Source organism: Solanum dulcamara, chromosome 4 (genome assembly GCF_947179165.1).
Source record: "Solanum dulcamara chromosome 4, daSolDulc1.2, whole genome shotgun sequence".
NCBI lineage: Eukaryota > Viridiplantae > Streptophyta > Magnoliopsida > Solanales > Solanaceae > Solanum > Solanum dulcamara.
Window position 1 is genome coordinate 20,665,394 of NC_077240.1, and position 15,481 is coordinate 20,680,874.

General features: G+C 32.7%; 1 protein-coding gene across 1 annotated transcript; it reads left to right on the forward strand.

The window, feature by feature from the left end:
* The first annotated feature begins 12,044 nt into the window (after positions 1-12,044).
* LOC129886863 (B3 domain-containing protein Os04g0386900-like) lies at positions 12,045-13,394 on the forward strand. Its single transcript, XM_055961743.1, has 3 exons — positions 12,045-12,179; positions 12,284-12,448; positions 12,989-13,394. Exons 1-3 carry the CDS (start codon positions 12,174-12,176, stop codon positions 13,295-13,297), a joined length of 480 nt encoding a protein of 159 aa, XP_055817718.1. The 5' UTR covers positions 12,045-12,173; the 3' UTR covers positions 13,298-13,394.
* The last annotated feature ends 2,087 nt before the right edge of the window (positions 13,395-15,481 follow it).

Sequence of the window (15,481 nt, forward strand, 5' to 3'; positions counted from 1 at the left end):
AAGCTGCGGGGGCATTTGTCAACCCAAAGGACATGACTAAAAACTCAAAGTGGTCATAACGAGTCGGAAAAGCAGTCTTCGGAATATCATATTCCCTCATCTTCAACTGATGGTAGCCGTATCTCAAGTCTATCTTTGAGAAACATGTGGCACCCTAAAGTTGATCAAATAAGTCATCTATTTTGGGGAGAGGGTATTTGTTCTTTATGGTGACCTTATTCAGCTGCCTGTAGTCAATACACATTCTAAGGAACCCATCATTCTTTCGCACGAATAGGATCGGAGCACCCCAAAGTGAGACACTCGACCTAATGAATCCCTTATCTAACAAGTCCTTCAACTGCTCCTTCAACTCTCTCAACTCAGCTAGGGCCATTCTATATGGAGGAATTAAGATAGGCTGGGATTGAGAACCCTGAGGGCTGAAATTCTGGCAACTCTGTCCTTGCCGGTCATACCTGTTCTGCGGCATAGGTGCATTTGCGATAGATGAGGCATAATTGGGAGGCCTTTTCTGGAAGAAGGACCTGTTGCCCTTGTTTTGCCTCTATTCATTCTCATGGCCCGCTAATTTTGCCTTCTTGCTCAGGTGCTCTTCTCTGTCTTTTCTTTTCTCCTCCTCTACCTATTGAGCATACACCATTAATCTAGAAATATCCATATCCGAGATCAGTAATGCTGCTTTGCACTCCTTCTTCACATGCCTCCCTAATCTGGAGACGAACTTCCTCATCTTTGACCTCATATCTGGGATCATTTCTGGAGCATACCTGGACAGTTGGATGAATTTCAGGCCATACTCCTTAACTGTCATGCCTTCCTGTTTCAAATTTACAAACTCCTCCACCTTTGCTTCCCTCAATTCTCGGGGAAAGAAGTGGTCAAGAAAGGCTCCCTCAAATTCATCCCACCTAGCAGGTTCAGCATCCTCACCCCTACCCTGTTCCTATTGGTTATACCAAATGTTTGCCACATCTTTGAGTTGATAGGACACCAACTCAACCCCCTCAATTTCCGTAGCATGCATAGCTTTCAGAATTTTCCACATCTCATCAATAAAGTTTTGGGGGTCTTCATCAACCTTAGAACCCGTGAATGCCGGCAGATTCATTCTCAGAAAGACTCGAATTCTGGCGGCAGCAGACGGCTCTTGGGAACTAGAGCTAAAAGTCGGCAAACTCTGGTTACCATTTCGGGAATCCATTAGTTGAGTGAGCATTGCAATCGCCCCTCTAAATTCCGCCTCTAACATGGGTGTATGTGGAGTAGCAGGCACTTGGGGCGCCTCTGTATACCTCGCAGGTTGGCCTCTAGCCCTTACCAGGCGTACCTCAAACTGAGGCATCTCTGCATTATCGGCATTCCTTTGGCTAGCAGTACGTTTTGGAGGCATTATCTGTAACGTATAAACGCACGAATTAGAAGGAAAGTTTCATAGAGTTTAACTCCATCGTACGAATTCAGAGTATGAAAGAGGGGATAAAATTACTAATGTCCTATAGCCCCCTGCTTATAAGTATGGTGCACAACACACCCATAAACAAGACTCTGTTAGACACGGCTTCATAGACTCCCTAGGATACTTAAACTCTGGGCTCTGATACCATGTTTGTCACGCCCCGGGAGGGTACCCTAGACGTAACCGACACTCGAAGGCCATTTCTGACCTCCGAGCGAACCACCTAGTCCAGTCACACATTCATTCAATCACATTCTCTTTGCGGAAACTCAATTAATGAGATACTATTCACAATATGGGGGCCAAAGGTCAAATATTCATCAACTCAACAAACAAATATAATAAGACTCCTCAAAATAACCGTTCAACCTCCCCACACTCCAGTCTATGAAGCCTCTATCAAAGTCTAAAAGGTGCCAATGACAAGTCCATGGCTATCGACAATCAAAATGAGGGAAATGACAACAAAACTGTACAAGAAGGCTAAACATCCTTTGGGAACTAGGAGGACTCACCAACTAGTGGGAAGTGTATGTGGATCTTCAACGGAGCGCCGGTTGATGATCTCTAGTACCTGTCTCTGCATCATGAAACGATGTAGGCCAACTGGCGTCAGTACATGGAATATACGACTATGTAAAATGGCCGAATACAACAAACATCAAGGAAGAATCAGTCAAATCGGAATCTCAACTCACACATATATATATATATATATATACAGGACAACTCACTCAAATGTCCTAAGTCTAAATAAGAATATGATTTAGACGGGACCAATCACATATCATTTAAATCAGTCTGACTCAGAGTACTATCAAGACCTATTTGGGAGTTTCTCTTATCCGACAACCATCACTTATGAGCCAGTGACAGTACAATAAGCCGACGTTGTTGCCACGTCCGTTCATACTTTGCCAGGGCATGAACGAGTCAACCAATCATGGATCCAATCCAACCAAGTCTTATAATGTCAGGACAAACCTCTCGGGGAAGCATCCAACTTAACGGTTCAATCCCCCTACGTTTGGCAACACAAGTATTGGGTTCGAGTATGGACTATACTCTTGCCCAATTCGGTGCTCGATACTCCTTCCAAGACTCAATGCTCATAAAATTTCATACAATCAACTCATATCGACAAGTCTCATTACAATCTTGTCAACTCATAAACTCTATCACAATCAAATCTCTTCCAATCGTACTATCCGATCAATCTCAATCATCTCTTCAAAAGAAATTTAAATGCACATTTATAGCAACATATAGATATAATCAATCATTACCTCCATCCATTTGAGAAATCTTTGTGACTCATCACAACTTCAAGACCTTAAATCGACATTTTAAAATCGACAATATTTTTAGGAAAGTAACATCCTTTATCACAATCTAAATAATTAAAAGGTCAATAACACATATTTAACAACTCATCTTTATCAACTCATACTCACATAAAGGCCCATTTTAAGAACTTTTTAGCTCAACAACATCAACACATATAGAGTCAAATAAATAGGGGACAAAACTCATACAAACATAACCATACCAAGAAAACTCCACTTTTCATGAACATCTAACCTCAAAGCAAGAGTAGGGCACATGGGTGGACTCAACCCATGTTTTTGGATAGCCTTACATACCTTAGTGAAGACTTGAAGAAAACCTTGTGGTTGGGTCTTCAATGGAGAACTCAAACCTTGAAGCTCTTGGAACTCTTCTTGTTGGAGAAGGATTTGGAGAGGAAGAAGAAGAAGAGAGAGAGAGAGAGAGAGGTTTCTAGGGCTTTTAGAGAGAGAGTGGGGGCTGAAGAAATGGTCCAAAATGTTCAAGGCTTGTGAATATATAATTTAGGACAATTCCCAAATTACCCTTCCTCCAAAATTCTGAAAAATAGGCTAAAACGCCTTTGGCGCGATAGTGGCGCGTCGCGCCCTTACAGCGCCAAGGCCAATTACGCCTAAAAACCTGCACAACTTTTAGTGGCGCGCCGCGCCAAGGATCAAACTACTGAGGCATGTTTATGGCGCGATAGTGGCCCATCGCGCGATAGCGGCGCCAAGCCCAGATTTCCAGTAGTTGAACCCAGGCCTGAAATTCCTGTTGTGCTAGTTCATCTTAGGATCGTCATATCTTTCGACTCCGAACTCTAAAATTTACATTCTTGGTGGTGTTGGAAAGAAGACTCGACGATCATTAATTTAATAGGTCGTGGGCCACCCAGATCGTCATATATCAAAAGATAGGGTCGTTAGAAGTCAACCCCTCATGCGAACTCCTCCTCAAACTTAGCCACGATAAATCTTTTTGGTCTTAGCTCGTCCCTAGGGGTCCTCCGTGACCCCACATCACCTCCAATACTCCTTAATTACTCGGGGACTCATCTTAACTCAAGTACACACTTCTAAATAATTAGGTTCGATCCTACACGAATACAAGAATAATTCAAGAAAAAAAAATACTCAATCGATCCATCACTATCTAGTCTATGAAGCCTCTATCACTACTATCTAATCGGTGCCAATGACATGTTCATGGCTACCTCAAATCAAAATGAAAAGGGCTAACTCGACGCAAGAATAACATAAGCGGTATCCTCCGAATGTAGGGGAGGACTCACCAATACGCTGAGTGTGTATATATCCTCAATGGTGCTTCTATTGATGATCTCTTAAACCTGTCTCTGCATAATGAAACGATACAGGTCCAAGTGGACATCAGTATATGGAATGTACGAGTATGTAATATGGCAGAATGAAACATACCTCAAGGAAGAGTAACGTTGGTTCAAATATCTCAACTCAGAAAGATAAGATAGAATCAATCAAAGTGTCATAAGTCTAAAGTAAGAAAATAATTTTTAGACAAAGACCAATCATATACCATACAATCCAATCCAATCATGTACAATACAGTTTAATCAAATCATATACAATCCGATCTAATCCAATCCAATCGTACACTATCCGATCACATATCATTTAATCCAATCCATCATATATCACCTAATCCGATCCAATTATACACAATCCAATCACATATCATCCAATCCAATCCAACCACGTTATTCCGATTCAATCCAATACAAGCATATGCAATCAACTCCACCATAAATTCAAAGGACTCAATTCAATAGATATGCAAATTAAATTATGCAATGTTTTACAATTCAACTCAATCATCTACAATCACAATCAAACCAATCATATCAAGCACAATCCATTCAATTGGGAGTTTCTCTAACCGACAACTATCACCATATGAGCGAGTGATAGTACAACAAGCCGACGTTGTTGTCACGTCCGTTCATACCTTGTAAGGGTAAGAACGAATCAACAATCATGGATTCATAACCAATCAAGTCCTATCATGTCTGGACAATAAAATGGGAAACATCCAACTTTAACTGTTCGATCCCATGGGAAGCATCCGACTTTAACGGTTCAATTCCCTCCTACGTTTGGCGACGTAGTTTATTGGTTCGAGTATGGACTATACTCTTACCCAACTCGGTGTTCGATACTCCTCCCAAGACTCAATATGCTCATATCTATCAAGTGAGTAAAATACTCATTTAGTCTCATTGGACTCTTTCAAATCAACTCATTTAGTCTCATTGGACTCTTTTCAAAACTCAAATCAAATCTGTCCTCATTGGACCTTCTTTCAAATCGACTCATCTCAAATCATCAAACTCTTCTCTTTAAAATTTATACAATCTCAACTCAATCTCAAAAATTAACATTTTAAAGTAAAAATGCTCAACTCATTTATACTCAAAATGCTTATGTTCAAAAATAATTGAAAGACTTCTCAAACTCAAATCATGCTTAAACTCTTTTTAAATCATAGATGAAAATAATCATTCTTTAAACTCAAAAATAGTGTATAAATAGTTTATGCAAAAATGTTCACAAATCATTTATTTAAAACTCCTTCTCAAAAGATCATTTATTTTTAAAATATTCATAAGACTCCAATCAAATCAAATTACGCAAATCACATATCACATTATACTCCAATCCACTTCATCACACAACATCCTCATTCACACCATCATCAAACATCATGCTCCAAAATCCTTATTTAATTCTATATTCCATTTATAGTAACAAAAGTGACATTCTAGCTCTACCAATATTTCATTTCTTTTTATGTTATTCACATTCATAACTATCCCAATTATCATATAACTCAAAAATTAATTTCATCAAACTCAAGTAAAAGAATACCTCATTTCACTATAAAAATAATATTGTTTTTATTATACATAAAAATCATCAATCTCATCCTCAAGATAAATTATGACTAAAAAGAAATCTCATCTTGGGTTCATGTGAATGAATACATGAATCCATACTCTCAACAAAGTCAACTCAAGAACATCATTAACACATTTTAGTAATATTCTATAGTTTAGAAAATTTCAAGAAAAACTTTCATAGAAGGTTCAAATCTTTCACAACTTCTATCCAACACATCTATGGGCATATGGAAGAACTCAATCCATATTTTAGGTTAGCCTTACATACCTGAAAATGAAGAACATCCCATCGAAAACCAAAGACATGACTTGAAGATCTTGAATCCTTGAGCTTTTGGGAGGATTTCTTATTGGAGATGTTTGGAAGAGAAGAGGGGATGAAGATTAGGGTTTTTTTTGGAGGTGAGGGGACTGAAAAATGATCCCAAAACATTCCAAGTGAGGGTATATATAATTAGGGAAAAAGTCCAAGTTGCCCCTCTTCAAAAATCTGGAAAACTGGGAAAAAATCTTGCTGGCGCTATAGTGACGCGTCACGCCACTGCAGCGCCAAGCTAAAATAGACTTAAAACCCTGCACATCTAATAGTGGAGCATCGCGCCAAGGACCAAACTACTGAGGCTGTTTTCTGGCGCTATAGTGGCTTCGGGCGCCATTGGAGCGCCAAGCCTAAATTTCCTGCAGTGGTCGCCCAGGCCTGAAATTCCTGCAGTACTAGTCTGTAGTAAAATGGTCATAACTTTTGACTCCGAATTCCAAAAATTGCAATCTTGGTGGCATTGGAAAGAAGACTCAAAGACCTTTAATTTGGTAGGTCGTGGACACCCAGTTCATTATATTCTAGGAGATATGGTCATTTGAAGTTGACCCTTATACTAACTCATCCGAAAACTTAATCGATTAGAATTCTTTGGACTTGGTTTGGTGTTAGAGATCCCTTATGACCCCTAAACACATCTAACACACTTCAAATACTTAAGAATTAGTCCTAACTCATATATAAAATTATAAGCTCTTCGATTCGAGTCTACACACACGTAAAGAAATGTTTGAGTCTTTGCGAAAAAAATTCTGGGGTGTTACACATAAGTAATTTTATTTTTTAGAATCCACATGCATAACAAATAGGGATTCAAAAATTGCAATATACATACAAAAAAAAATTAAACATTTCATTCACATGATATGCATTATAAAAAATTAAAAGAAATTTGTTTTAAAAAATTAATTTATTAAAAATACCTTCTCAATAGATTTAACCTTTTTTTGACTTGGAAATTTTTGAATCCTTTTACAATGTTGCATTAGATCTTTTTTGTGTTTTTTGAAGACTATTCCTTAGAAATACTCTTTGATTTTGTTTGTGGCTTTTGATGAACAAAATTCGAAATTAGATTTCGAATACTCAGACGAAGGAGATGTCACCATCTTATCCTTCCTTTTTTTTTTGTCCTTTTTGATTTGAAGAAATTGAACTTTTTTTCAGCATTGTTTCTTTTTTCTTTCTTGGGGTTTGATTCTTCTTTACTAGAGTGACATTTTTCTTCACTGCAGTGACATTCTTCTTCGACAAATCTAGGACTCTTTCTAGGTTTAAGGAGAACTTTTTAATTTTTATGCATACTATGAAGATTTCTTAGTGCACCGAGAAAGATGGGCTACTGAAATCATAAAGATGAATATGAATGAAGTGTGTTTTCTTTGAAAGATGATAAAGAACAATGGAGATAGAGAGAGAGAAAATTTGTAGAGAAAAGTGGGATCAATTTTCTCTCTTATTAATTATGATAAGATTGAATAATCAATTAATTAATTAAAATTAAATATTTTATATATTAATACAAATTTATTAAAATCTGTAATTAAAACTTTATTGGTAGTAATAATAAAAGAGTAAATTTAAAGATTGTAATATCAACTCTTAATTAAATATGTGGGTGATTTTTCCTAAATGAAAATAATTATTTTTTAGCTTGATCCAGTTGAAAAAAATAACAACCCGGATGGTCCAAGTTGATTACCGGGTCGGAGGGGTCCGGTTTCAATAAAACAATATTGTTTTGAAAATTTAAAAGTTATGAAACTTTAATATAAATTGTTTAAATTAAAGAACAATCGCAAAAGAGTAAAGTTTTAAATATTTAAAGTCTTAAAAATATCATCTCATACTTTTTAAAAAGTCTTTTATTTTTTATTTTTTATAAGTAATATAAAATTATATTTAATAAACTATCAAATTACATTTTTTTTTAATTTATATTTTATAATTTCTTTTTATTAAGATTGAATTTTTATTTAAAACCTAGCCGTTGTCAATCAATATCAAGAATAATATTTAGATAAAAACTTCAAAGGCATAAGAACTTTATATTTCATTAAAATTACAATAATATTTCATAATAAAACTAAAAATTATGAATGACGCGCATTTGATCTAACTTCAATGAAATATTTAGATAGCCCCCTTCGGGATCGATACTCATATTTAGAAAAAGAGGATGAAGAAAATTTTAGTTCAGAAGCTAACTCAAGATCAACTTTTTGCGGATTGGACACAACCCACGGTGTTTGCGTTAAAAAAATCGAAAGTAGAAAAAAACAAACCTAACGTTATTTGTATTAAAACTCTGGAAGCAAGCAGAGAGAATATTCCAACTTCAAATTTTAAGAAAAATTTGCATCTGGATTTGAGTTTCTAAGCCTATTTAAGTGCCTATGCAAAATTGATACCCTCGCTATATTCCAATGTGAATTTATGTTTATACGTTTTACCACAAAATAGACATTGAAGCATATCTTAATATCTTCACAGGAGGCTTGTTTTTTCCGGTCTTTGAGGAGGAGGAAGAGGATTATCATGTAAGTATTGAAAAATTTAATTTAATAAAATTGAAAAATTAATAGAGTTAACAATTGGTAGCAATTTAAGAGAGAAATGAGAAGATATGAAGAAGGGGGGGCTACTTACAAATTTCTAAAAAGTAATTGGATGATTAGGGATACGATAGAGGTTAGTTTTTAAATAAAAAAGAAAAATAAAGGACAAAATTTAAAAATATGACTGATTGAGCCTTTTGGAATGTTTGCCCAACTGCCTAAATTATTGAAAATTAATTTTTTTAAAAAAAATTGCAAGTTGAATCAATTTGGGTAGTCAACTATTAGCCTGTTTGGATTGACTTATTTTTAAGCAGTTTATAAGTTGAAAACTGCTTATAAGTTTAAAAAAAACGTAGGTGCATGCCAACTTTTTTTTTTGACTTATAAGCTGTTTTCAACTTATAAACTGCTTAAAATAAGTTCATCCAAATAAATCTAACTATTTATTGAGGCTTATTTTAAGCACAAAATAACTTTAAGTTGGTCAGTCAAACACTTAAAAAAGCTGAAAACAGCTTATAAGTCAATCCAAACGGCCTCTATAACTTGATGTGACACTATCAGCCGTATTAAAAGTTGTTTAGGCGGTTTTGCAAAATTGGAGTTAAAAAATAATGGCATAGATGAACCTTTTCTCAAACGGCAATGGCATAGATAAGCCAAACTTTTAACGGATGACATAAATGAGTCTTTTCTCAAAGTTCGATGGCATATTTGAGCCTTTTCCCAAAAAAAATATTATTTTTTATTTAAAATCAGAAACAAAAAAAAAAGAGGGGCAAAACAAGTATGATTGCCTTTTTTATCTATACTATATTAAAAGCATGATGACCCTTAAAATATTAATTGAATTTTTTCCCTTCATTAAAAGACTTCACTTTAGACAAAATCATTTTTTTTCTATTTTCCTCAATTATTAATTTATTATTTTAATAATATTAACTATAATCTTGAAAAATAAGGAGTCCTAAAATATATGATAAGAGAAAAATATAAAGAGAATCAATGTAGGTAGATTTTCTTTTTCTTTGTGTACTTAGAAAAGGAGTCCTAAAAGGAGAATTATTATTGGTGGATTTTCTTTTTTCCTTTTGTACGTAAAAAGGACTTTTACAATTTATAGTAAAAGAAATATATATGTTGAAAGCTATTAGAATTAATTAATATATATAAAATATATGGAAAGAGTACGCTGAGGAAAATTATTAATGCCGGACTCTACAATAGTCATTCTTCTCTGATTCCAATTAAACGTTAAAAAAAAATAATTGCAGCCAATGAAACACTTTTATAGAAGGAAAAGAAATTCAATAGTGACTCAAATTTCTCTTCCTAAAAGTTAGGACATGATATTTGGATTTAAGCGGGTATGTTATGATTTACCTTTTAATTGTAACGCTATTATTGTAGGATTTATTTTCATAAAAACTATTTTGAGATGAAAAATTATTTCTTTCTTTTTATATGAAAAAACTTACTTTTTCTATAAATAGTATTTTCCGTTTCAGTTTGTTTGTCTGATTTTAACTTCACATGAAGTTTGGAGTTTAATAAGAGGGTAAAGAAAGACATTTTAATATTATAGTAAAATTTCTATAAATGCATATGCTTGGGACTGAAAAAAATATTCATTTATCGAGATTATGAGTTTATCGATAAATGCATAATATATTTATTTATCGATAAATAAATATTTATTATTTTAGAGAGTATTTTGTACTATGTGCCATAAGAAAGAAAAAAAATATTTGAATTAAGAATTTCAAAAGTTTAAATTTAGGAAACTAAAAAGTGTAGTCTTTGCATATTTATTATTTAAATCTAGGAAAGCAAAACAAATTTGGTGAAGTTTAATGTTTCTAATTGTATTCATGTATATAGAATATGAAGAGATTTTATGTTAACTATAAAAAGAAAAAGCTAGATGTTTAAAAATCATAATCCAAGTATAATGTTTTCTCATCATTTGAAAGGCGTACAAAAATGACTACATTGTCAAACTATTTGGTACAACACAAACAAAATATTCCGAAAATTGTGTCCGCTCTTCAAAAAGTTAAGGATTAGATTAATTTTGGTTTTGGTGAGAATAAAAAAACAATCAACTATAGAATCATATTTTAAATAGAAATAGTTATTGGTCTTGTATTATTGACTGATTAAATATATATAAATTCTTGATGTATTCTAGTAATTATTACTTTATATTTTTTTTGGGTCTTTAATATTTTATTTTTAATTATTATCTAATGCATTTAGAGAGAATATTACTTTAATATAACTGACTCAAGTCGGGACCAAAGAAAAATATTCATTTAGCGAGATTATTACTTTATCGAATATTACTTTATCGAGCTTTTATTGTAAACTAAAAATTGAAACGGATAATACAATTTTATTTATTTATTTTTAAAAAATACCTATAATAATTTTATTATAACTAAAAAAATGAGGCTCCTCAAATTTAGGGCCATAAGGCAAGTTCCTTATTTTGTAAGGCATAGAGCCGCCCCTGCTTAATATCTTCAATTGCTAGCGCTCATAAAGAGTTGCATGCTTTTCAATATATATATATATATATATATATATATATATAATTTTGATTGATTGATGTGAAACACACGTGCAAAGCGCGTACACTAAATTAGTTTTTAAAAAAAGAAAAACAATGCATGAATCAAGCACAATTGATTTTAATTTTGATGAGACACTTAAGTAGCTCTTTTCGAATTCAGTATTTCTTATTCAAAAAAAAGTTTTATTTCTAAAACTAAATCAAGATCTTCTTTTTTTTTTGCAAAGTGGACAAATCCCACATTTTTTATGTTAAACTCCGGAAGTAGACAAAGTGGCCTCTAGAAACTCCGAAAGAAGACAAAGAAAACTCACATTAACATTATTTGTATTACAAACTCCGAAAGTAAGCAAAAAGCCACGTTATTTGTGTAAAACTTCAGAAGCAAACAAATATCCCATATTATTTGTGTTAAAAACTTCGAAAGCAAACAAAAACACCCCAGATTATGAGTGTTAGAAATTTCAGTAGCAGACAAATAGAACCCACGTTATTTGTGTTAAAAAATTCAAAAGTAAGCAAAGAGACACCTTATTTGTGTTAAAAAGTCTAAAAGCAAGCAAAGAGACCCGTTATTTGTGTTGGAACCTTCAAAATCAGACAGAAATTCCATATTATTTGTGCTAAAAACTCCAGAAGGAAAGAGACCCCATTTTATTTGTGTTAAAAATTTTAAAATAGACAAAGAAAGAATTACATTTAATAGTCTTAAAAAGTCGTTATGTAATTTGATTTTGTAATTTTTTAAGCCAGAACAATCTCGTGCTGGTATTAATGCAACCGTGTCTTTTTCTAATGATGCATAATATTATATAAAGAAGTAATAGGTGTAGTTGTTTAACAAAAAAAATTGAGTTATATTTTGAAAAAACTATAACCTCATCCTCACTCCAAAACTCTAAACTATTCACTTTTAAAAGTTCAAGAATTTTTGTGTACGCTCTGTAAACTGAATCTAATCATAGCAAGAACTTCATTTATCTGATCAATCGGCAATGGAGGTATATTTTCATCATTCGTAAAAAATTCTCTGTTTCTACTTCTTCTTTTTTCGATTTTCAATCCCCGTTGTTGATTTTAATGCTCCTTTGATTATTTTTTTCAGGGTGGATCATCTTCTGAACAAAAATCAAACCAGAAAGGTAAATCCATCGTGACTGAAAGCACTGAAAGTGCAGAAATCAAAAATGATGACTATTGGCCACTTTCTGAAAAACCCTATGTTGATATGATTCTCACTAAGAGCAGTGTCAAGCCCATCTACCAATTGGTAACTCTCATTTTCTCCTTCCTCTTTCTATATAAAGCGCTCGCTTTGTTAATATTTGTTCAAAGATGACTCTATGTCGGTGACTCTCATCCTTAACCAGAAGTTTCATAATGATACCGAGCCACCTTTATTAAAAAGCTTTTTATATCAATGTTTAGTCGGGGACTATGAGTATTGAATGTAGAAATGATTTTCTATCCTTTTATAAACTTCTTTTAATTAGATTTTCATTTTTATACATAAGAGATATTTCATTTTTTAAAAAGGTTTTTCATGTTTTTCAAATTGTAGAAATCTCATTTGCCCAATATTGAATACCAGGTGGGAAACCAAAAAAAAATTATAGTAGTAAATTCAAGATTAGATGTCATAGGTATGTTAATATATATATATATATATATATATATATATATATATATATATATATATATATATATATATATATATATTGACACACACACATGAGATTCAAGTTGGATGCTTTGTGTTCTTTCAAACTTGTGGCTTTTATATTATTGAATTCTGTTGAATATTTGACAGTATTTACCCAAGAAGATGAACAAAGAGCTACCTTTTGCTGGAGCCCTTGTAGTCCTTACTTGTGGTCGAAAGAAGTGGGATCTATTTTATGGTGGAGCCAAATCTACTTACAAATTTAGTAGTGGATGGAGAAAATTTGCGGATGATAACAATCTAAAGGAGGGAGATGGACTTGTGTTTGAACTGTCAGAGTGCAGCACTACCAAAATTGAATTAAGAGTTCAGATTCTCAGAGGTGATCTCCCAGCTGAATTGATTCCTGAAGATGTGGAGGGTAAAAACAGTGACAACCCAATAATAATTGATTAAAAACATTATCAATTCTAGTAGTAATTTCAATTTGCAAAAAAAAAACTTCATAAATTCTAGTACTTTCGATTTCCAGAAAAAAAAAACTTTATCAATTTGCCAGTAGTTTCAATTTCCAAAAAAATAAATAATAATTATCAATTTCAGTAATTTCATGTCTAATGTATGCCTAATTTTATCAGTACTGTTTTTTATTTTGTGGTTTCATAATATTGACATTATTTATAAAATTGTGTATTACATTATTATGCATACATGTGCAATGCGCGTGCAGAGATAGTAATATATTAAATGCTTAAACGTCAATATATACAATCAATTTTGCTTGTTCTATTTTTAAAAAAAACTTGCAAATCTAAAGTTTCCATTTTATAGCAACTAAACAAGACAAAATTCAAACTTCAAATTTTAAGAAAGATCCGCATCAAAAAATCGATAACCTCGCTATAATTTGGTGTGAATTTATGCTTATACATTTCATCACAATGTAGAACATTGAATCATATCTACATTTAATAACTTAAAATATAATTAAAATTTTATTAAGAAAAGGTCATTTTTGGACTTAAAGTTGGATAGCAAGAACATTAATTTTCAGAATTTTATATGATAATCATCTACTTTTAGGTGCAAAAATGACTTTTTCTTTAATAAAATTTTAATTAAATAATTTAAATAATTTTTTAAACACGTGGCGACCATCTATTGATTACAATTTAATTTTTATTTAACAAAATTTTAATTAAGTAAATTGAATATTTTTTTTAAATACATGGCGGCCATCGATTGGTTACAATTTAATTATTTAAAATTAATTATAAATTAAAATTTATTTAAAAATTTTTTAATTAAATAATTTGAATATTTTTTTAAACACGTGACAGTCATCTATTGGTTATAATTTAATTATTTAAAATTAATTATAAATCAAAATTTATTTAATAGAATTTTAATTACAGAAAAGGGCCTAAAATGCCTTCGAACTATTAGAAATGGTACAAAAATGCCCCTTATCCATATATTGGGCCTAAATTAAAATATAATCAATATTTTGGAAGATATATTGTGTTGTAAAGAATAAATTACAGTGCTATGTTGTGTACATTTGAAGATGACTGTAAAAATAGTGTGACTATTAAAATATGACAATAAATTGATAAGAATCTTATTATTTACGAAACTAAGAATGCTTATCCATAAATTATTAAAAGGAAAAAAATAAAAATAAATTCATGAAAATCCTAAAATAAGGATAATTATTAATAAAAAAAATTTAAAACTGAAAAATGTGTAAAAAAATATTATATTTTGTATTCTTTGACGATCAAGAAGTATGAACACGTTAATTTTGAGCACAAAGAGCCAAAATTGGGTGTCAACACTAGGGTCACTAAATGGTGAGTGTACGGGACTTTCTACGGTCCACAGATCCTTCTATGGGTCATAAGAATGGTCGTAGAAGAAGACCTGGGGAAGGGGTCTCTGAAGTTGGGTCTACGGGACCTTTTACGATCCGTAAACCCTTCTATGGGTCTTAGACCCGGCTCCTCCGGCACACTTGAATGGCCAAGTCTCATGAGTTGGTCTACGGGTCACATCTATGGTCCGTGGAAGGTTCTATGGTCCCTAGACTTGGTTAGTAGACCTCAACCCCTTTAGTCAGCTTTAGAAATTTGACTCCACGAGCCCATTACGGTCCGTGGAAGCTTCTACAGCTCGTAGGTGGAATCAGTAGGAAGTCACCTTCTGAAAAACTCAACTTTTTTTTTGGGCTTTCTGGACTGATCTAAGTTAGAATATTTTGGGGTATTACAGAGATCCCACATTATCAGTGTTAAAAACTCCAAAAACAAACAAGGAGAATCCACATTATTTGTGTTAAAAACTTCAAAAGCAAGCAAAGAACCACGTTATTTGTGTTTAAAATTTCAGAAGATGACATAAACCTCACATTACTTGTGTTAAATACTTCGAAAACAGACAAAGAGACCCCACACCCACGTTATCAATGTTAGAAACTCCGAAAGTAGACAAAAAGAACCCACATTATTTGTGTTGAAAACTCTGAAAGCAAGCAAAGAGCAATGTTATTTGTGTTAAACACTTTGGAAGCAAATAAAACCTTACGTTATTTGAGCTAAAAACTTTGAAGCAGACAAAGAGATCCCACGTTATTTTTGTTAA